The sequence below is a fragment of the Natator depressus genome, chromosome 8 (assembly GCF_965152275.1).
Source record: "Natator depressus isolate rNatDep1 chromosome 8, rNatDep2.hap1, whole genome shotgun sequence".
Lineage (NCBI taxonomy): Eukaryota > Metazoa > Chordata > Testudines > Cheloniidae > Natator > Natator depressus.
In genome coordinates this window covers 74,168,646-74,193,320 of record NC_134241.1, presented here as the reverse complement: position 1 = coordinate 74,193,320, position 24,675 = coordinate 74,168,646, and the positions used below count along the sequence as shown (strand labels likewise).

Below are 24,675 nucleotides of genomic sequence, written 5' to 3'. Positions count from 1 at the left end.
TAATGCACATAGTTTAAGAAGGAAAGATCTGAATGCCTGCCTACCTCACAACTTATTCATTTTTTTCCACCAATTTGTGTCCTTCACCTTATTATGGAAGGACTTTCTGTTAGACCAGTGGTTCCCAAACTTCAACAGCCCGCGAACCCCTTTCACTAAATTGTGAAATCTCGTGAACTCCCTCCTAAAAATGAATATTTCCAAGGATTTAAGTTTAACTTTCTTCCGCACTCCGTGGGGCTCCTGATGCTGGACCCCGTTGACTGCCCCGGTCAACCGAGCTCCACTGAGCTCGGGCTGCAGGTCCCGCTGACCGCTGGGGCTCGGGTTGCCAGCCCCAGCTCCCCGGCCCCACTCTCCCTGGGGCTTGGGGTGCCAGCCCCATGCGGAGCGCTGGGGTTTGGGCAGCCGGCTCCCCCACTGACTGAAACAGGGATCGGGCTGCCAGCCCCAACTGCCCTGCCCCGCTCTCCCTGGGGCTCAGGTTGTCTGCCCTGCAACTGGGTCCCACCTGCTGCTTCCAATGCCTGGAGTCCTCTGGCTGCCATTAGTGAAATTTTTCTGGTAAACCCCCTGTAACATTCTGCGAACTCCAGTTTGGAAACCACTGTGTTAGACTCTATTGAGGCCTGGATTGCTTCTGCAACTACAGCATATAGGGACAGCGGGAAGTTCCTCTTGAAAGAATGATGGCATGATATGGCCTGTTTATTCCTACTGTTTCACACATTTCTGCGGTGGCCCATCACCCCAGTACTTGGGGGCTCAGATCCAAGATTCATGTTCACATAAATGCAGGCAACCTTACCAAAGATGGAGTGTCGTATCCAACGGGACTTGAGAAAGTAAACAGCAAGCAAGTAAAGTGCTTCTCAAGTATGAGGTTATTTAGAAGAACTAATGAAGCAATTAAAAAAAAAAGGGATGTTGAGAACCAATTTAGGAAGAAAGGCAGTTTTTTAGCTAAAATCTTAAAGGGCAGCTTGAACCAGCATATGTGAAGAAGTCTCTAATGGGGAACCTATAATAAGTCTTTGGCTGTCTAGTTACTATCCATTTCTGTCTCCAAACCCCATCTGTCTTCCTGACCACAACTGTGCCAATTTGGCACAGGGAAAGGGGCATTACCAAACACTGAAGAGTCTAGAGGCAGTGCACAGGTATAGGTACAGCCAGTGTTAATTGTCAGAGCGCCACGGACTTTAATGGAGTTATGACAATTTACACAAGCTGAAAAATCTGCCTCACGGCTTCCGAATGGATGTCTCTGGCCTCTGCAGATCCATAAGATGAGGAGACTAAAACTCCCCTTGTTTTTCCAAGAGATTAAATCACCCCCCAATTGAACGAGAAAGTGGAAACACCAGGAGGCCAAACTTTAAAAAAAAGTTTTCTGTCTCCTCGCATAAATAACCACCTTAGTGGACGATTTGGCCCTCAGAGTTTGCAGCATCTATTCTTTTCTGTTCACCTCTGTTAAGTCATTTCATCACCATGTACCCAAATAACAAATATTTGCCAGACGGTAAAAGAAATGTGGCTTAAATCAAAGACTGAAACCAATCACACTGATAACTCATTGTGAATAGCTGTACTCCTAAAGGCTACAGAGCCAAACTTGCTTATGAGGTTATCCAAGATTGTGTTGTTTGCACTTGTAATTATTTATGTGGAGTTCCTACAATCCATTCCAGGCTGCTAGATCTTTGTTTATCCTCACTTCAAAGGTAAAATTCTTTTAGACAGCCAGGTAGTTTGGCAGCAACTCACTACTCTGCCTTCAACAAAGGAGTCCAGGATTTTCCATGAAAAAAATTTTTTTTTTTTTTTTTTTAAACAGAAATCCAGGTTTTCCTCCCAGAGCTTTTACCTAAAAGCCAAAGACCATAAACAAACTATTAAAAACAATGTTTGCAAACTAGAAGTAAGGTGTGATTTTGGCAAGCATCCACAGACACATCTGGGTAGTAAAAAGGGATCCAGAAATGGGTATATACCCTCTTGGATATTACATGGATCAATTCCAATGCAGTATTTGCAAATTTATATAACTATTTATGAGCTAGAAAATCAACACATGGAACATATGCAGTGTTATAGCTTAGATCTGAATTGATTCTCCTGCACACCATGACATCCTTCTCATTTTTCTTTTTATGTTACTAACCTGCATGGCATTCGAGGCACAATTAACACTGGTACCCTTCAGGGGAAGAATGGAAAAAAATCAGTAGTCATTTAAGCAGAGTCAGTCAGTCTAGAAGTGCCTCATTTTATCCATATCCAAAATGCAACACTGCTGAAAATAAGAGAACAGGTCAGTATCAGCAAGTGTGTCAGCAGCACAGAAGTAAATTTAGGCCTCCTGGGCTTCACAAAGAGGTGTCCTCTTCTATGCAACTTCACCATTTAAGAACATTATAAGGGCAGAGAAACTCTAGCTGGGGAAAAAATTCAGTGTGTACCAGATATCTCCTCAGGGAGGTGGCATGCTGCCCCCTGCCTCACTTATCCTTCACCACAGGGACAAAGGGAAATATTTTTACCAATATATTTCTTATTTATATTTCTGCTATCAGGAAGAACTGAACATAAAGGACCCAAGCCTGAAAAATCTCTCTCAGTATAGAGTCCCTACTGATTTCACGAGCCAGCTTATGCCACTGACACTCTCATAGCAGAGATACATTATGCTTCTTTGCCATGTTGTTCCTTTGGGCACATACTTATGGAAAACCTCTGTCTTGCCTACAGTTTTTCCTACCAGCACCATAATACTATATCTTTATATTTAAAGACACTATTTGATATAACAGCTCTAAAGGCTAAGTGCTGCCCCACGGAAAACCTCTTAGAAAGCTCTATTTTAAAAAATATAGTCTATTTCTATAGGTCTTTCCCCTTAATTTTAATTATTCTAATTTTAATTCTATATTTGACTGAAAACATTATTTTTGTTTCATAAGAGCACCTGCTCGTGGGTCTCATTTCTAACCTGCAAACTCCTCTGTAAGTGACATGAAAATCAGTTGGTTTAGAAGTTATCCTGGCATAGACAGATGAATGGCGAAGGCAGAAAAAGCCACAGGAGGGTGTCAGCATATGCCAAGGTTGCCATGCCTCAACTGAACACTGAACACTGACTAGTACATAACTGGAACAGTCTAGCTCACCTGTGTGGTGTTACTGTTAAAACAGGTATTACAGTTCTAAGAATGTATTTAGACTTCATGGAATGCTTGTGAGTTGCTGCATGCATTAATCTCACTTATGACCTCTGTATCCCATACTTCAACATAATATAGGACCATTTGTATTGTAAGCCTCTGCAGTTATGGAAATCAGCAGATAGGAGAGAGACGTTCATTAGTGTGAAATGCTGGCCAGCCCCGCAGAGAAGGCCCACCAGCACCTGATGTTCTATAATAGTTCATGTAAGAGGACAAAAAGACTGTTGATTACTCTCATCCAGTCCCATAGTGAGGAGATGTGCAAATGAACTTCTCCCACCAGCTGAGCTGATAGTTCAGAGAAGGGGGAAAAGGGAATAAAAATCCCTGGCAAAGAGAAACCCTCTCTATGCTGCTCGGTCTCTGGAGGGTAAGGTTTTCTAGGCATAAAGTAAGACCTCCCCAGTGTTTAGCCTGGGTTAGCCCTAAGGGACATATGGAGCTTGCTTATTACAGATGTTTCTATGACCTTTTGAAACATAAGACTAACTCATTTGAGTGTGTTTACCTGCTTTAACCTCGTAAATAACTCGTTTCCTTTTCCTAGTGAATACATCTTTAGACTGTTTTTGGTGTGAGATCTAAGGGGCAACAGACCTGGGAGAAGTGACTATCCCTTGAGACTGGGAGTAACCTGAATATGGCTGTGATTTTTGGTGTAAGGGACTATCTACAACAAAGGCAAGCTTGCCTTGGTGAAAGGTAGATCGGAGCACCTGTGACTCCACGGCTAGGCTGTTAGTGCTTGAGGAGTTTACACTTGATAACTGGTTGGTAAAATTTAAGTATAGACCTTACAGCCAATTTGGTGTGTGCGCCCTGCTTCTCAACAGTCTGCCCTGAGGTTGGTATTCATACTCTTGAGCCATTGCAGGACAACTTGACAGAGGGAAACAGATCCCACAAAACCATTTCTAGCCTACCTACTCTCCCACTCCAGATTCAAGCTCTGAGTGAGGAAAAAGCAGCTGCTAAATTCCTGGGCAATAGCAATTTTGCTTTTTCGTGAAAAAGCAAAGAGAAACAAGGAAAAAAGAGAAAAAAATAAATCGACAAAGAAGTTTCAAGTTGGACAGATATTCCAACATTCCCATGAGGTGTGAATGACTTTTTAATACTGATACTGAGTCTGCTATCACTATATTTGGTAGTGCTCTTAGTTAATATCAGCGTTAGGGTGTTGGTTATGCTTGGATTAGTAAATTGTCCCTTTGCCAGAACACATGTAAATGAATTGCCAATACGATTAATAAGAAATAAAATCAACAAGTCAGATTTAGATACTGGCACTTTTTTAAAAAAGTAGGTTTCTTTCTTTTTAGAACAGTTATGATTTTCTCTAATATGCCGTTATCCTTTTCCCCATCCCACACCGGCACTCATATCCTCATCTCCACATGCAAACATGCTCACAGACAGACACAGACACATCCCATATTGCTCATTAAGATCACTGCAGAATCTTAGCGTCAAGTACTATTAAATAATCAGAGAGTTACTAATACTGACTGGATGCTTACAGTGTAGATCAGCCCTGGACAAAGTCCCTAAAGGTCTGAGGGCATTCCTGAAACAGCATTATTTTCCATGTAATTGATGAAAGGAAGCCAGATGGCAACGTACTTGATTGCTTAGACATGTCTCTTCTAAAGTTGGTAATCTTTTCCACAATGAGGACATCCCAAATTTAAACAAGTCATATGTCCAGTCTCCCCACTACCTCATTTTGACTGGCTGCATCTCTGTTTGCCACTCCCCAGTGATCAGTTTTGGACAATATTCTTGCATGCGAGGACGACACAAAGCGAAGGGTGCCTCACTAAGGAGAGACAACTTCAAACATACCTAAATTTAGTGGACTTTTCAGATTATCACTTGCAGAAAATGCATGTAAAAGAAAGAGAGAGAGAGAGAGAGAGAGTGTGTGTTTATATAGAGACGTGAACCTTCAGATCTTTTTATTGCTGCATTTAGATGATGTTGTAACACACTAGTTGAGAAGAAGTATTTACATGGGACAAAAGATGGAGCAGATCCAATTCCTACAAATGGGAATGTATCTCCCTTGTCTATATAACTCCTGCTAACTTTAATACAATAGTCACCATTAAAAGTCTTTACAACCATCCTTTAAAACAAAAACAGTGTTCTCCATACCAAGTATAGGCTCTAATCCTGCAAACATTAAGTCCATACATACCCCAGCAACCCTATAGAAAGAACTTGAAAAATTTACCCAGGACCTAATAGTCCAAGAATTAAGCCTACTCCCCAGACAGAAATATACTAGTGCCTGAGCTGGTCAGATACTCACTCCTACAGGATCTTCAGGCCCAAGAACTCCCAAGTGACTGAACTCCTCACCTCCAATTCATACTACACATACAGTGTGCACACGCACACACCCCACACGTTGTAATTCACGTGTATTATGAGAGCCTAGAGGTCTCAACCAGAATTGGGGCCCCATTTACTAGGCGCTGTAAAAACATATAAAGACACAGTCTCAAAGATCCTTATTGGCCCCAGCCCTAACCCCAGCTTGGGGATACTTACTGGCTCCAACCCAAAACTCTAGCCTAGGGAGCCTGCCAACCCCAACCCTAACTGGCTTAATTTGCCCCAACCTACTCCATCCCACCAACAGATGAATTTATTCTCAGTTTGCACACCAAATCTTCTTTTTGATTAGCAAGAACATCCTTCCTCCAGTGCACTCTGCTGGGGTGACAAGGTCGTTTTGGCAGGATCCTCCCACACATGTACTGGGTGACTGACCATCTGCCCTCTCATCCTGGGATACCTGCAAAGATGGCCACCCTGAGAGCACAGCTGCCATACACCCATGTCTCATAAGGGTATGTCTTCACTGGGTTTTAGCCCAACCTCGCCCCACCACCCACACAGAAAAACCTCTAACCAGATTAGGAGGTGCTTTAAACCTGGGCTATCTTAAACAGCTGAGGGGGGTTAGTTAGAGCCTGTTTCAACTCAGTCTGGAACCAGCGAATTTTGCAGTTGGAACACAGGCAAAAAAAAAAAAATTACTCAAGTGTTGATAGTTCCTAATTCCCCCGCCAATGACAGACCAGTTCTCCTGTAATTGAGACAACTGACTGGGAAAGAATCCTAGAACACTGCAGTACAAAGGACCATGGGATATGCCCCCAAACACACATGGACAAGTGCAGAAACAGTGAGGACACAGTAACATAAGTAGAACTTCATTGAGGGGATGCTTGCAACTGGACTAGACTAATCTGGTTGCTGAGACCCAGGTGCCAATCAACCAGGCTAACCACCAATGAAGACACACACTAACAGTGGCAACAGCACAGGAGCTGTTTCTCTGCAGACTTAGGAAGACATCAATGCACTGTTTACAATTAGTCCACGTTTGGAAAGATTTCTTCAAAACCCAGAAAACCAGAAACTTAATTCTTTTTTAAATGAAAGCTTAGATTCTGCAGAAGTTGATGGCACTCACCCACACAGATTCCTACTGGCCCTGGACAAGACAATTTTTTCAAGTCTTAGTCATAGGGATTACCATAAATATTGCCACTGACATAATAAGGCATCAGTAAGGCCTCTTAGAAATCCTATATAGACAAAATTAAAACAGAATGAATGCCAGTGAATATTAACTATTTGAAAATAATTTAAAAGAGTCTAACAGCAACCATAAGTAAGAGGGCTCCATTACAGAAGCAGTTATTTCTCATCAAATACTCATACCAGAAAGTACTATCACAATAACACATTATTGCTTTATATCTGCAATTAGATTCTACATGAGTCTTAGCTGACCTAAATTCTTCCAGCATGAACATCTATTTTTGATCAATAATTCCAAATGCACACAATGAGTTACAATGCACACATGATTTACATAATGCCACCTACCTGCAGCTGCTAAACACAAAATCATCAAAGCAAACACTGGAATCACACAACTTGAAGTCATTTTTGCAACACTGGGTCTTCTCAAATCAACTCCTTTTGTAGCTCTTCATGTAGATGTACTTCCTTTGAAAATCAGTGGTATATGCTTTGAAATCAAGTCTTCCAGACTTTTAATTGCCTACTGAGAGAAAAAAATACATTTTAATAGAAATGTGTCTTACAGAAATGTCCTCATCTATTTAAAATTATATCTTTTTTGTATCATATCTAACAAAACAGAGATATTTCTTAAAGGAGAATTATACAAGTATATTTTACACTGCTGAATATCCTAAGTACCAAAAGGGACACTAAGCACATAACTAATCTTTTCCCCTTTCATTTTTCTACCTTGTCCATCCTCCCAAAATAATCACACCAGCTATGTCCTGTTCCAAACAGAAGGACACAGCTAGAATTGGAGTCCTGCTGAAGCCCAGAAAACGCCCATATGGTCTCAAGTAAGTTTATTTTAAGTATGCAAATTTCTTTGGGTCACTGAAGTCAGAAGATATATTACCCAATCTTAAGAATATCATGAGAGGAGTTGCCCACACACAGTTTATAAGTAACACAGCAACTCTGACTTGCATTTCTAAATTGGCACCACAAACTCGAAAACCATTTGAAAGATCCTGAAACTAAAACATTTGTTAGAGTAAACACAAAACCCCCTAAACCTACAACTAACTTAATATACTTTTACAAGAGAAGGTAGAATGCCCCTACCCTACACTGGCTCTCTTTCAAGCAACTAGCTGCCCAGAATAAGGGCATGAAATTACACTACGAAATTAGGTCAATTTTATAGAAGTCAATCTTTAGAAAGCAATTTTGTACAGTCGATCGTGTATGTCCCCACTAAGCGCAGTAGGTCGGCGGAGCGCGTCCTCAATACTGTGGCTAGCATCGACTCACTGAGTGGTGCACTTTCGGTAGCTATCCCACAGTCCCCGCTCCTGACTGGAATTCTGGGTTAAGGTTGATACAGTGGAACACTGATTCTGGGCCCGGCAAACAAGCACAGACTGGTGGGACCGCATAGTGTGGCGGGTATGGGATGATTCCCAGTGGCTGCGCAACTTTTGCGGGCGTAAGGCCACTTTCATGAAACTTTGTGAGTTGCTTTCCAGCCGCCCTGAAGTGCAGGAATACCAAGATGAGACCTGCCCTGATAGCTGAGAAGCGAGTGGCGATAGCCCTGTGGAAGCTTGCAACGCCTGACTCCTACCAGTCAGTTAGGAATCAATTCGGAGTGGGCAAATCTACCATGGGGGCTGCTGTGATCCAAGTAGCCAAGGCAATCAATATCCTTCTGCTAACAAGGGCAGTGACTCTGGGAAATGTGCAGGTCATAGTGGATGGCTTTGCTGCAATGGGGTTCCCTAATTGAAGTGGGGTGAAAGACAGAATCCATATCCTGATCTTGGCACCGCACCTCCTTGCCAAATAGTACATAAACTGCAAGGGGTACTTCTCAAGGGTGCTGCAAGCACTGGTGGATCACAAGGGACGTTTCACCAACATCAACGTGGGAAGGTCGGGAAAGGTGCATGATGCTCGCATCTTTCGGAACTCCAGGCTGTTTGAAAAGCTGCAAGAAGGGACTTTCTTCCCAGACCAAAAAATTACCATTGGGGATGTTGAAATGCCAATAGTTATCCTTGGAGACCCAGCCTGCCCCCTGCTCTCAAGGCTCATGAAGCTGTACACAGGCAGCCTGGACAGCAGTAAGGAGCAGTTCAACTATAGGCTGACCAAGGGCAGAATGGTGGCAGAAAGCTCCCCCCTCCTCACCTCCTTCTCCTTACCCCCAGTGCACCACGTCCCTGCTCCTTCCCCTCCCTCCCAGCGCTTCCTGCCACCTAACAGATGTTTGGAGGTGCTTAGGACTTTCCATGAGGGAGGGGGAGGAGCGGGGACGTGGCGCGCTCAGGGGAGGAGTCGGAGAAGAGACAGGGTGGGGCAGGGATTTGGGGGAAGGGGGTGGAATGGGAGCAGAAAAGGGGCGGGGCTGGGGTTGGAAAAGGTGGGGTGGGGCAGGGACTGTGGGGAAGGGGTGGAATGGGGGGCGAGAAGAGAGAGGCCGGGCAGGGGCAAGGCCAGGGGTAAGGCAGGAGTCGAGCACCCATAGGGCAGAGGGGAAGTCAGTGCCTATGATCTGGGATGGCTCCTGGAGGCCAACACCATCGAAATTAGACAGCGCTGTGTCTGCACTACCCCAAACTCGACCCAGAAAGGTTGATTTTAGCTCTACTCCTCTCGCTGGGGAGGAGCACAGCAGTTGATTTTAAGAGGCCTTTAGGTCGGTGGAAGGGGTTGGTTGTGTAGCTGCATTGCTTATAAAATCGACCTAACGCAGCTAAATTCGACCTAACCTCGTAGTGAAGACCAGACCTAAGAATCTGAAGTCAGCAAGAAGGGAACTGGAACGCTGATAACATTCAATCAAATAAAGCAAATATATTTTATTTCATTACCAGCCTTCTCAAACACAAAATGACAGAAGATGCCTCAGCAACCACCAATAGATTACTATAAAGCAATGTAAGGTCTTAAAAATAACCCCCACAAACTGGGTGATAGAACAGAACAGAGCTGAGCTGACAGAGAATTCCAAACTGAAGACTAACTGAAGACTAACTCTTTGTTAGTCAATGTTTCTCTATGGCTCTCAATTCATTCTTCAATTTCTTCCTCAAGGATGTTGACGAAGCCATCACCACCCACTTACCTGGCCACCTGAACAATGTGTTTCACTTCTTTGTCAATGGTTGGAAAACTGTTAAAATCATTCACACATTCTTTCCATAGGTTTCACCAACATGCATTGACTGTTTCAGGCTTGATTGCATCACTTATATTAAACATTCAATGGATGTAATTGGCAATGTTGAAGGACTTCCAACACTCCATCACATTAAGATTGGGATCAGCATCCATACTGCTACATATCCATGAGAACGTAAGCCTCGTGTACGTGGCCTTGAAACAGCGAATCATGCCTTGGTCGAGAGGTTGGAAGATGGAGGTGGTATGGGGGGTGGGGGTGAGAAAGACTACTTCAATGTCGTTATGTGCAAACTGGAGTGCTGCAGGGTGGCCAGGAACATTGTCTACGATTAGCAACACTTTAAATTCAAGTCCTTTCTCTTCTCTTTGAGGTACCACTTGACCTCCGGAATGAAATGCTTGTGGAACCAATCCAGAAGCGATGCAGCCCTCACCCAAGCCTTTTTATTTGATTGCCAGAACACAGGCAGGAGATTTTTGTTCCTGCCTTTTACGGCACGGGGATTTGCAGCCCTGTAGAGCAAGCCCGGCTTTATTAAATGCCCAGACACATTGCCACAAAACACAGTCACACGGTCTTTAGCTGCTTTGAAGCCAGGGGCTTGTCTTTCTGATTTTGAAGTGTAAGTGCGGTTGGGCATTTTTTTTTCCCAGAAGAGCCCAGTCTTGTCAGCATTAAAAACTTGTTCCGGAAGATAGCCCTTTTCTTCTCTGATTTTCTTTAATTGTTCGGGGTAGGCTTTTGCCGCCTCTTCATTCACAGATGCAGCTTCATCAGTAGTCTGCACGTTTTTGAGGTTGAAGTGGTTCCTAAAAAACTGTTAAGCCAACCTTGGCTGGCTTTGAATTCCTTCTCATCAGAAAGCTGTCCCTCTTTGGTGGGAGGTTTGAACAGCACAGAGAGGCTAAGAGCCTTTTCTCGCAACAGGTTGCCATCGATAGGCACGTGTTTACAGTTCATGTCTTCCAGCCATAAGTTTAATACTTTTTCAGTCTTCACTAAAGTCTCATCACGCACCTGGCTCGTCACCTTAGCAGTTATTGGAGCACTTGATGCCACGGCTTGACGAATTTCTCTCTCTCCAATCTTGATGGCACGGATGCTAGATTCATTGCGGCCATATTTACGCACCACGCTGGAGACCGACATACCGTCTCTCAATAAGTCCAACACAGCCAGTTATTCCTCCTGCGTTGGAACAGATCACTGTTTCTTCAGTTGAGCATCAGATGAAGTAGTTGGCTTGCATTTAGGGGCCATGTTGTATAACAAATACGTACAGTATCTTTAAACACTAGAATCACACTCAGCGCGGCAAGATGCTCACACTATGAGAGGCACATGGGAACTGAGACCGACTGAGGGAACAGCAGATTCATGTCTCCCATCTCATGCTCACTCCGAGGCATATGCTCATTGAATGAGATGGTGGGCGGAACTGCCCACACTATTTACAGGTATCTTGTTATTTTTCTCTTTCTTTTTTTTTTTTGACAAGCACATATAGTTGAATTCACGTAAGTTAAATGCGTGTATGATGCGACTCATAGCAAATCCATATTTGCTATAGAACAGAATGAATACTGAGAAAATTACTTTTAAAATGATGAGTCCTTTCTGTTTAAACTAACACAAAACAAAGCAATCCAGCTGTAGGTTGAAAGCTACTGTCAGCAAGATTAACATGTGAAAGTCTGGTGGTTAGCACAAAGAACAGACAGCCCACTAAGTGGGAGGGATGACTGCTTTGAATTAAGATGTGAAAAATGTACAGAAAAACAGGAACCTAAACTGTTCAACTACAGTAGCAAATGGAGTTGAGACAAGAGACATTTCCAAGAGACTCATCCCCACAAGGGTACACCTGGATAACTACTTTTGTGAGCAAGGTCACAGGAGAGCAAATAAAAATTGTGATAACTGAAGGATCCCAGTGAGGAAGAGTGAGAGAGGATGACATGAAACATCCAAGAGCAGAATTTGCATCTCCAACACTGGCTGCCAAAAAGGGTCTCAGAGACCAACTAGACCTCAAAAAAAACATAGTGCAGAAAAGCAAAATATTGCTATTTTCCTAAAATGACACAAAGGGAATACACCTAGATTAGTTAAGCAGAGTATAAAACTAGATACATTGTGCATGCTATTTACTTGTTTGAATTCAATTGTCTCTGCTTATTCTTAATAAATCTTGTGTTACTTGTGAGGATTTCATGCACACCATCCCAGAGATGTGAGACAACCTTCCAACTATAAGAGAGAGTGCCAAGGAAGAGCATCTAGAGCCCAGTCCAGTGAGGATTTTTCAGTCAAGAAGGCACAGACAAGAGGATCCTCTTAATTTAGGTCTGTTGCAGTAAGGCCTGTGGTCCTAATGAAGAAGAAATGTCTAATGACCACAGACAAGGATCAGGTTTAAGAGGACAAAAAACAATAATCAAGGTGCAATCACCACCTATTCAAGTCAAGAAAAACATGTATTCTACATGTTAATGGAGCTAGAAAGAGAGACTGAAACCTATACAATGATGAAGACTATTACGGAGCAGAGAGACTGAATTAATTGCTGAGTTTTAATTTGTATCTTAGAAACATTCAGTAAACTTGTAAACACATAAACATGAAGTTCCTAGATGGTTGTCACTATGCTAAACACTATGGCTGTTCTGAACCACATGGTAATAGCAGGGACAGATCTCAGATCCTCCTCCCTCCAAAAGCACAACTCTCGCTACCTCTTAAAGAATCTGTTATCTGCTAGCACAGTCTGTGGCAGACAGCTGAGAGAATCTGATGCCATCCTGCTAGCACAAAGTGGTAAACACACATACAAGACAGTTCACTACAATATCTCACCAATATCCCTACCTTTACATTTGCTTCATATTTGTTTCTTTGTAAGTATCTAAAAATCAAATTTCCCCAGAACTTCCAGTCTTCTCACAGGAGTCTTTAAAACTATCTTCTTCTGCATCAGCATAAAGGCTGTGTGAGCAAGTCAGTTTTAATACTAAAACTTGCTCAGGGTTTTCAGAAGTTAAAGCATCCTGCTTCAGACAATGTCTTTACTTAAAGATGTCTTTCTCATAGGCGGCTTCCTGTTCTCACTGACAGAGACTGCCAAGCTCTGCATATTGAATACCCAAGCACACTTTTATTTGGTCTACTTCTGTATTTTTAGCTAAATGACTATTGCATCGTATTCCCATTAGCATCTTTACTCCTATCTCCTTTTCTTCTTCTAATTCTTTCAGCTATTTCTCCCTACTACTCCTTTTTCTCTAAGGCCCAGCACAGTAATAAGTATGTCTGCATAAGGCCACAGAAAAATTCTGGGGGGCTTCCGTTTCCTATTTTGGACTTGCATTGCATGGGAGCTGGACAGACTCATTGTTCAACCAGGTCCTTAATGCTCTAATTTTACCTTTTATTTCTGTTCCTCCAAACCCTTTCTCCAAATGTCACCATCTGTTTAATTATATCCTCCCCTTTGTATGTATGTCCTGGCTTTGCTTTAAATCCATCTCCATTCTATCATCTTCCCCATGGAGACTTTTCCTTCACTGGCTGAAGAATAGCTTCCACTTCCTCTTTTCCTTGTCACAGCAGGCTCTATTTCATGCTGTCTCCCTTCCATGCTCACAGCCAGAGGTTGTAACCCTCAAAAGGTAAAATACCACACCACAGTACTCCCCCATCATGCGGCAACAGCTCATAAACACTTTGGTTACCAATGTGAGCCAAATCCTACTCACCTTAATCATGGACTTCAATGGGAACTACTCAGGAGAAGCAAGCAGGATTTGTCCCTGTGTTGTTTTGCCATAGCAACGCGAACCCAAGTTTCTAGGGCATCCAAGAAAACCCTTCAAAGCCAAAGCTTCTTCATTTTTTGTTTTAAACATGGCAACCATTTTACTTATTTAACCACAATCCCATTGATTCTCTGTACAATAAAAATGTGCATTCCACTGCACAAATAAAAAGCCAATGATTTGTAATCAAATATGTCCAAGCCCAATTTAGATGCTAGATTCAGTTACACAAGCATTCAATACACAAAGTGAAACATGGTTTTTGAAAGAGAAATATTATAACCCCAATCCTATTAAACATCCATTTTTCAAGATATGTCTTTTTTTAAAACTTGATGACACTTATTCTCTTAATACTGTATGATTTGCATATGTACAGGCTAGAAGGCAGACTAACTGTATTAGCAAATATTATTGTGGGATTCAAAATGCACATCAATCGTTTTCATGTCTACATCTAAAACTGTGCAGAACTTAAACAGTAACTTATTCATAAACTATTAAGGAGACTGATTCTGCTTTATAAACACCAAAGTAGTTTCATTTCCAGGGAATAAGGAGAGTAATAAAACTAAATATCCTGACATATCAAAAGCTCAGGGAAAAAGTTATTCTGATGCCTAGCAGTTCATATGCTGCTGTGCTTGTAATGGGACATTTCAACAAGTCACAGTTAAAGGCTATGGGAACTGGAACAGGGCCAAGGGAAGAGGCTTTATGCCACTTAGAAACTGTGCCCCCTCTATTCCAGATTGCTTTTGTTTTAACATTTTGTTTGTTTATTTGTACACTAATGTTTTACAATGTGTTCTGTCAAATTACAGGAAGCTACAAAACATGCACAATCGGTCCCTGAAAGAAAAGACAATTTCACCCTTTTTGCTTGCAAGGCCCTGATAGCAGCAAATCAGATTTCCATCACAGCATGAATATTGCACACATTTGGCACAAAGGTCTGGCTAGGATCAGAGACAGCCATTCTCAGTCTAAATCTACACTCAAGTTTCCCTTCAGCCTACACAGGATTTGCTGTCAACTCACTTTAATTGTTGTGAGTTTACATCAGAAAAGCAAAATCATTAAACCAGACACTGTGGTGTCTGAACCACCACTGCAGGATAGGTCCTGAATACAAAAGAATAGACTGGAAGAAGACAGAAGAGAAACCATCTTCTTGTAGGTTATAGAGATTTTTCCTAAAGAGCGAGCTAGGGGGGCAGCTCTTTCTAGGGTAAGGGCAGGGTTTCTTTGTTACAGGAACTAAGGGACAATGCATATGGAACAAGCACTTGAGACGTCTCTATAAGAGAATCAGGGAGGACATGGAGGTAGCTCTTTATAGGATTCAGGCATAGGGGGCTCTCCCAGGTGGAAGGGGAAAGTCCTCTCAGCAAAAACATCTGATGGCATATATAAGACTGAACTTATATCCTGGACTTCAGGAAAGCAGACTTCGACTCCCTCAGGGAACAGATGGCCAGGATCCCCTGGGGGACTAACGTGAAGGGGAAGGGAGTCCAGGAGAGCTGGCTGTATTTCAAGGAATCCCTGTTGAGGTTACAGGGACAAACCATCCCGATGAGTCGAAAGAATAGTAAACATGGCAAGCGACCAGCTTGGCTTAATGGTGAAATCCTAGCGGATCTTAAACATAAAAAAGAAGCTTACAAGAAGTGGAAGGTTGGACATATGACCAGGGAAGAGTATAAAAATATTGCTCGGGCATGTAGGAAAGATATCAGGAGGGCCAAATCGCACCTGGAGCTGCAGCTAGCAAGAGATGTCAAGAGTAACAAGAAGGGTTTCTTCAGGTATGTTGGCAACAAGAAGAAAGCCAAGGAAAGTGTGGGCCCCTTACTGAATGAGGGAGGCAACCTAGTGACAGAGGATGTGGAAAAAGCTAATGTACTCAATGCTTTTTTTGCCTCTGTTTTCACTAACAAGGTCAGCTCCCAGACTGCTGCGCTGGGCATCACAGAATGGGGAAGAGATGGCCAGCCCTCTGTGGAGATAGAGGTGGTTAGGGACTATTTAGAAAAGCTGGACGTGCACAAGTCCATGGGGCCGGACAAGTTACATCCGAGAGTGCTGAAGGAATTGGCGGCTGTGATTGCAGAGCCCTTGGCCATTATCTTTGAAAACTCGTGGTGAACGGGGGAAGTCCCGGATGACTGGAAAAAGGCTAATGTAGTGCCAATCTTTAAAAAAGGGAAGAAGGAGGATCCTGGGAACTACAGGCCGGTCAGCCTCACCTCAGTCCCTGGAAAAATCATGGAGCAGGTCCTCAAAGAATCAATCCTGAAGCACTTACATGAGAGGAAAGTGATCAGGAACAGTCAGCATGGATTCACCAAGGGAAGGTCATGCCTGACTAATCTAATCGCCTTTTATGATGAGATTACTGGTTCTGTGGATGAAGGGAAAGCAGTGGATGTATTGTTTCTTGACTTTAGCAAAGCTTTTGACACGGTCTCCCACAGTATTCTTGTCAGCAAGTTAAGGAAGTATGGGCTAGATGAATGCACTATAAGGTGGGTAGAAAGCTGGCTAGATTGTCGGGCTCAACGGGTAGTGATCAATGGCTCCATGTCTAGTTGGCAGCCGGTGTCAAGTGGAGTGCCCCAGGGGTCGGTCCTGGGGCCGGTTTTGTTCAATATCTTCATAAATGATCTGGAGGATGGTGTGGATTGCACTCTCAGAAAATTTGCAGATGATACTAAACTGGGAGGAGTGGTAGATACGCTGGAGGGGAGGGATAGGATACAGAAGGACCTAGACAAATTGGAGGATTGGGCCAAAAGAAATCTGATGAGGTTCAATAAAGGATAAGTGCAGGGTCCTGCACTTAGGATGGAAGAATCCAATGCACCGCTACAGACTAGGGACCGAATGGCTAGGCAGCAGTTCTGCGGAAAAGGACCTAGGGGTGACAGTGGACGAGAAGCTGGATATGAGTCAACAGTGTGCCCTTGTTGCCAAGAAGGCCAATGGCATTTTGGGATGTATAAGTAGGGGCATAGCGAGCAGATCGAGGGATGTGATCGTTCCCCTCTATTCGACACTGGTGAGGCCTCATCTGGAGTACTGTGTCCAGTTTTGGGCCCCACACTACAAGAAGGATGTGGATAAATTGGAGAGAGTCCAGCGAAGGGCAACAAAAATGATTAGGGGTCTAGAGCACATGACTTATGAAGAGAGGCTGAGGGAGCTGGGATTGTTTAGTCTGCAGAAGAGAAGAATGAGGGGGGATTTGATAGCTGCTTTCAACTACCTGAAAGGGGGTTCCAAAGAGGATGGCTCTAGACTGTTCTCAATGGTAGCAGATGACAGAACGAGGAGTAATGGTCTCAAGTTGCAATGGGGGAGGTTTAGATTGGATATTAGGAAAAACTTTTTCACTAAGAGGGTGGTGAAACACTGGAATGCGTTACCTAGGGAGGTGGTAGAATCTCCTTCCTTAGAGGTTTTTAAGGTCAGGCTTGACAAAGCCCTGGCTGGGATGATTTAACTGGGAATTGGTCCTGCTTCGAGCAGGGGGTTGGACTAGATGACCTTCTGGGGTCCCTTCCAACCCTGATATTCTATGATTCTATGATTCTATGAAGGTAACATTTTCAAAAGTATCAAAGTCCCATTTTCAAAAATAACTTAAGTCTCATTGAAAGTCAGTGGGAGGCTAGGAGGCCAAATTCCATTGTAAGTCAATAGGAGCCTAAATCATTTTTGAAAATGGGACTTAGGCTCCAAATTTAGGGTAAAATTTTCAGAAGTGCCTAACAAAAAACCCACAGTAACTACAGCACAGAGATCTGCAGGACAGACCTAGAGACCATCAGAAAAGATTAGCAGGCTCTAAGGAATAGGTCTATACAACCCTTCCCCTTCAAAAGTTATGTTTCTTTGGCCTAATCACCTTATTTTTATGGTTTCTAATTGGAAACAGAATAAGTTTCCTGGCATTAGAGTATCTTACTCACTACAAATACTCTTGCCAACTACCTCACAGAAATACCATTAATCTTGGCTTTATTTGGCTCAGTCCCTAACTGCACACCTAAGCCAAAATGATAATCTCTCAAGAACCCTTGCTGTAACCCTGGATAAGGCATCATCTTCTTATGGCCAGTCATAGCAACAGAGTCACAGCAGGATGGAACCTTACCTCCACCCAGGTAAGGTCTTGTCTAGGTAAGAGATCTCATCGAAGGCACTCTCTTACAAATCACTGATGCAATTATTTTTTTTCATACATAGCAAAAGATTATCTAAAACAAGTCCTAATGGGAGAACTCCCTATCATAAAACAAACTGCATTAATCTTTGGCAGATTTAAATCTGGGGTAGGAGCCATGTTCCCTTAAGGAAGTAAAATAATGATTGTTTGCAAGTTTGCACACAAAGAATCCCCTGAAGGGGAAAAAGTGGGCAAAGTTTTTACAAACAAACTTCCCCATGGTCATTTGCAATAGGAAGTTAAAAGTGATAAATGGGTTAAAATAATTGGAAACAGTTACGTAAAAAATGGCAAAAAGATGTATTAAAACGTTTATAAGAGCAATAAGAGATAAAAGTTTCACTCTGGAGCAACATTTACTGAATTTTACTCACTAAAATACATACTTTAGAAAGAAAGCATAACAGTTTATCTCCTAAAGCTGCTAAGCAAAAATCCCATTAAGATATTCATCAGTCAGTAATCAGTCTCTAAATCTTCAGAAGCACATTTATGAGTTAGGAAACTTCTCCCACATATGTGGGGAAGACCTTATAGTGCAACATTGGTAAAACAATGAGTCAAAAGGTGCTTCCCTTTGAGTAGGCGTCATCTATCCTCCCACAAATTGTCTACCAGATAATCATTGTAATCTATTTATTATGCAGAAAAGCACATTTAAGTTGAAGTGAGATATTTGTTCTTAAAAAATTAATATAGGAAAATAAAGGCATGTTCCAAAACAGTGTGCAAAAGGACTTGGCACACAAATTTCTGTGCATCACCTGCACATGCCACTCTGAATTTACAATCCATATATTTCAATTCAACTACAACTTGTGAAAACACTTGGGGTTTTTTAGGAAAAGGGAAGACTTTCAATCGCCTAATGAACATAAAAAAAAAAACAAAACACTCATTTATCCATAAGGGCTGAAAAAAGCTCCAAACAGCATGTAATTAGTTATGAGTGCAAGGATTGGAGGGAGTGGGGTGGGAAGACTGCAAGAAGTCTGTGAGCCTACACAAATGGTATGCAAATCTTAAAACCCATGGAGCCTGGCTCAGCAGGGGACCTTTGCACCCTAGTGAACTTTTGGTGGGTGAACCAAGGCCACTGGATCTATGACTACTGGGATACGCTGGGTATATCTCCCTATTCAAGAAGGTGGTAGGGGAAAAGAACAAGTTATACCAACTGTGGCTCCACTACTGCTCAGAACCCTTAAGAGGAACTGATCCCTACTGACCGCTGGAGACTTCCTTAGCACACAGTACAAGCTGCATATGGGGGGGATAATTTGGCCTTTTCATGTGAACAACTGTAGCAGTCATACCAAATAGAAGCCTTCCCAAGAACTCAGAATAGCAATTTTGTAAATCATAACAAAATTTGACTAACCTGTCATAACTAAAATATAAAGTATTTTAAGACTATTGTTAATACCATACTACCATCATTCTCAAGTACATTGGACCAAATTTATCCCTAGTATAACCCCAATGCTTCTGTAAATTTAAGGAAGATTAAAACATTCAGAGCGTGTCTGCATTTGAAAGTTGTTGTGGGTTTTGTTCTGAATCACTTAACACAGATAAGTTGCTGTGTGAGCAGTGCATCCACAATGCATTGTTATCCCCAGTTAAACTATCTCCTTTTGGGATCAGTACTTCTACCATGGCCCTGAATTGTTTCAAAATAAGCACTCAGCATTCTAGGCAGACCGCCCATAGTGCGATGATCTGTCAGTAGGCTCTGTGCATTCTTGGATTTTTCTCAATTCACAGTGCAGATCACTGCTTATGGGCTCAGCCAACAAGCACTGACTGGTGGGACATGATAGCGATACAGACTGGCATGACCAGCAATGGTGGCTGAACTTCAGGATGACAAAGGCCACCTTCTTAGAAACCCTATGCGGAGCTCACCCTGGAGCTGCAACTGTGAAACAACTACATGAGAGTTCCCCTCAGTGTAGATATGTACGTGGCCATTGTTATCTGGAAGCTCACAACCCCCTAATTTCTACCAGTGAATATCTAACCAGTTTGGTGCTGGTAGATCAACCATTAGGGCAGTTGTAATGGAGTTGTGGCCTGCTACCAAGAAAGTGCTGTTCCCCCAGATAATATGGCTAGGCAATGCATACAAAGCTATTGATGGACTTGCACAGCTGGGGTTCCCAAATTGTACTACAACCATTAAAAGGACTCATGTGCCCATTCTTTACCCAACCATCTCCCGAGCAGGCCTCAGGCTTCATCAACAGAAACAGCTGTTCCTCCACGATGCTCCTGGTCTGGTTGATCACTGTGGCAGATTCACCAATAATATGTGGGCTGGGCTGAAAAGGTCCATGATACCATGATCTTCAGAAATTCTGGGCTGTTTTCTGTAATGAGAAATGGAGCTTCTGCTCCTATTATCTGTGGACACGGATGATGTTTACATTCCTCCAGTCAACTCTGCTTCCCTTGCTTATCCTCTGCTTCCCTTGCTTATGAAACTGGGCACTTGAATAGCTGAAAGGACTCATTTAACTATACCCTGGGCAGCTGCAGAATGGCAGTGGAGCGTTCATTTGGAAGATGGAAAGATAGATGAAGGCGCCTGATGTTGAGGCTGGTGGCTGATGATCAATATCTGCCTCATGTGATAGCTGCTGGCTGTGTCTGCACAATGTATGTCGGAGGAATGGGAGAGTCTTTCCAGAAGATGGGAGGACAAGGTGGGAAGGCTTGCTGAACATTTTGAACAGCCAGAGAGGCGGCCTATATGAAATGCTGCAGCTGATCAGGGACAGAGTCAGGGATGCATTATGCTCCTGAGGCTTAGGCAAACTTGTGAACGTATGTACTTTTGTATATGGCATTTATCGTGATTTTTACCATATACAGGTGTTTAAGCTTAATGGAGTGGTACAAGGATTTTAACAAGCTTCATGTGAGAAGGTTATCATCCTTCAGGGGTGTCTATTATAGCACAAGTGGGTATTTTACTTATTGTGCAAGGCTCTCATGAAATTTTCAAACAAGGCCATGCCATTTTCAATAATTAAGTAACCACACCAAGTTGAACATTATTTAATAAAAGATGTTATTGAACATACATAAGAATACAAAGTTAAACCCAGTGCAAAAGATTAAAAAAAATAAAAAGTTCAGCATGCATTCAAATTAGTGCTTTTGTGGTCACAGATTTGTGTATGTTTGGGGGTTGGGTCAGAAATGTTCTTTGCATCTTGGGGCATGGAACGGTGGTAGAAGGACCTGAGTCCTGTGAATAAGAGAGCGAAGGGGGTTCTCCCAGTATGGACGGTTCTCCATGTCATCTGGTGGCATGGAATTTTGAGGAAAATGTTCCTTGAAGTTGAAGTGAAGGGTGTATCCTGGTACACAGAGTTCTGAGGGAGAGGGCTGCAGAACACGGGTAGGTTGGGGTGGTGTCTTTCAGTATAATGTCACTATGTTCTCCATTAAGGTTGTTTGCCTCTCCATGATCCTCAGCAACTGTGCCTGCGAAGTACTAGCCAGTGCCCTGTCCTTTTTCTCTTCTATCATGCTTAAGGAAACCTTCCCTCCACTCCTCTGTCCACACACTGAGGTTGGTAAACATGTCAACCCTTGTTCTCTCTCTCTCTTCATATGTAGATTGGTCAGGTATTCACTCACTGATAGTACCCCTATCCATGGTCATGCCAACGTGCTGGATGCTATGTAGGGAAAGAGGGGAAAGTGAGTTATTGTCCAAATTGTACTCTCTATGCCAACAGTGATAAAATGTTGCTTTTTCCTGATTTTGGAATCCCTTTCCCAAAGACTCTCCCCAGTCTTCAGCGAGCTTAGAGATGGTAAGATGTTTTCAGACAGACATTCTTCCCTGTTTGTGTAGGACTGCTGGGCCTGTGGGGATGAGGGGTGGTTGGAGGATGGGTTGGGTCACCTAGAAGGAAGTTTGCTACTTGCATGTGCACCAATGCAGGCTGCCAGTGGCAGGGCAGAGAGGAAGACGGGCCAGCAGGGAGAGGCCATTAGTTGCATATGTACCTCTGCAGGCTGGGGATTGAGTTTGGGAAGGGTGAGGGAGAGCAGCAGATGCAGGCTAGTAACTGCATGAGCACCTTGGTAGCCTATCTTGAAGGATGTTACCCTGTGGCATGTTCCCAAAAGGCAGAAAAGGATTTTGTTAAAAAAACGCAATGCGCAAACCAGGACAACGTGCTATACTATTACTTGCCAGGATGGTGCTCCGAGAGCTTGTGCAGAAGTGGAAAGGAAATGCAAGGTATACGAGCAATACTGAGAAAGCTGCACCGCTGTGGAGCTAGCATGCCAAAACAGAGCACTATCATTCTCTAACACCCAAGGATCAGCATAAAATGAACCACAAAATAAAAACAAATTCCACAGTAACCCAAAGAGGGGTATACTTGAATGCCTTAAAATCCCTTTCCTTTTTGAAATGTCTGTGTAACATGAGTTGGATGATTTACCTCAAAAGAACTGAAGTTTGCTCAAAGCTGAAGGAAGGCATTAATAAAACTGAGTCAGAAAAGCATTTGTAGTGCTTTTTCTTTCCTGTATCTGCTGCTACAAGAAGTGTGCCTTCCTTTCAATCTCTCACTTTTACCCAGATGATGGTGCCCTCTTGAACAGAAGGAAGGGGAGGGCTGTTGACAGGAGAAAGATGGAGCAATAAGCACCATGGCAAGTGCTTTGAAGGTGGGACCTGGTAACACTGAGTGGTGGTTGGGTTTGCATATTTCAGAGAAACAACAGTAAAGAGTTTTTAAAAGCTATGGCACAGCCTCCATTTTGAACACTGGGCATGTTGGAGATTAAAAGCTGAAGAGGTGGAGGGAGGATAGCCCAACATGGTGGCATCCTGACGGTATCTAAGTTGTTTAAATCTCCCAGTACAGTTGTATTGTAATATAGCACATAATACTTACTGGAAGAGGTCTCCTCCCCAAGCTGGATGTCCACCTAAGATTCAGGTTGGTCCTCTGCTTGTGTTTTTTGAGAGGAGGTCTTTTGGGTCTCTAGCATTGTCTGAGTTGGGGTTCAGTGAGTCGATGAGATCCTGGATTTTAGGATAAATCCCTCTGGATCTGCATCTGCCAGGGTATCCTCAATGGAGTCTATAATATGCTGTGGTTCAGTGGTGGCATCTCTGTCAAAAATATGGTCCAGCTAATCATAGTAGCTGCAGAGCTCTTCCAGAGACCTTATTATGTCCCTAATATTCTTATGACAGGACCATGAGAAGCACAGGGCATGGCTGCTGGATAATCAGTTTTTTACTTGATATATGTGAATTTGCCATATGCTGTAGTCACATAGTGCCTCTTCTGGCTGTGGCCAACATTTTAACAGAGAAATTATATCTTGTCAAGATGACCCATGAGCAACAGAGAGCACACAGGTAAAACAGATAGGCCAATCCAGGTAGCCAGCAAAGCAGTGTAGGATACCAGGGAGAGGATTGCCAGATGCAGAACAGTTGTTTCAGGATGGGGATGCAGCCAGACCTCTCTGTTGCTGGTAAACTCATCTCACAGTTTAGGAAACCTCAAATAGTAAATCTGCTTCCCAAGTTGGTTTCTTACCACAGGGTAAGACACCAGAAGATTCGCAACAAGAACTCTGGCACATGGATGTAAGGCATCTTATCACAAAGTAACTCAGGTTAACCTGCAACATCTTTCAAGTGTAGATAAGACCTTAGTCCCCTAGTCTACCTACCTGGCTCCTGACAAGAAAACCCTGCTTTTTTACAAATACATGGTATGTGGTAAGAATGTTGGACATTACAGAAGTTTTTATTGCCCCTGATGCACACAAACACCCCACTGATTTCAATGGGAACTGCATAGCATGCAGAAGAAGATATAGCATAAGCTTTAAATGAATTTCCATCTTTTCCTCCTCCTCATAAAAATTACTTAACAGCCTGCAGTCCCCACTACCTTTTCCCACAGAAAAACAATCTATGTATGTTAGTCCTAAATTTAACCAGCTTCAGCTCATGACCTTTAGATAAGCCATTCTCCTGGAATCTAAACCAGTCTTTTTCAAGGTCACAGAGGCACCCTTTTAAAAGGAGAGTCCCCTCTCAGTTGAATTTTCTCCCAATCTTGTGACATACTGTTACAATAAACACAAAAACTAACTTGGGTCACTTGTATTACTTAAGTTAGACACTTACTTTTATTGCAGTGAAAAAATTCTACATGAATAGTTTTTAATTACCAGTCACACCATGCACATGTGAAACACTACTGCTATATCTCAGTTTCCTCAAGAAAAACAAACACTTATTTCATTATAAATGCTGTCATAAACTAGCACACAACTTACCAATTTAAAAAGTTTCTATCTCAAGACTATAAGAGTCTGCTCTGCTGAGCTTTACAAATCAGAGACTTTGCATACAGCAAAACATAAGGACCTTGCTTACAACAACAAATGATGATTTAAGAAATTTTCACTCCTATGAAATAAGCAAACAAGAAATTCTGGGATGGAAATAGACCAAGAAACTACTCCAATGTCCATCCCGCAAAGGACTTCCAGAGTTGTGTTCATTTATTTCAGTTTGGCTATGAACAGAGCTAACTGCTGCCATCACAGTGCTGCTCTACTGGACAATCACCACTACTGTGTGATGGCTTTCCA

The 24,675-nt window shown here is 42.7% G+C and overlaps 1 protein-coding gene across 5 annotated transcripts in view; it reads right to left on the bottom strand.

The window, feature by feature from the left end:
• Positions 1-24,675, bottom strand: part of TGFBR3 (transforming growth factor beta receptor 3) — a 174,716-nt gene that overhangs the window by 145,102 nt on the left and 4,939 nt on the right. For 3 of the 5 annotated variants that reach the window (XM_074961347.1, XM_074961343.1, XM_074961346.1), the window contains exon 2: positions 7,137-7,317. In XM_074961347.1, coding sequence (XP_074817448.1) covers positions 7,137-7,197 — 61 coding nt within the window. In that variant the 5' untranslated portion in view covers positions 7,198-7,317. Of the gene's footprint in view, positions 1-7,136; positions 7,318-20,228; positions 20,391-24,675 lie in introns of all 5 variants that reach the window. The other 2 variants (XM_074961344.1, XM_074961345.1) reach the window with 2 other exon arrangements.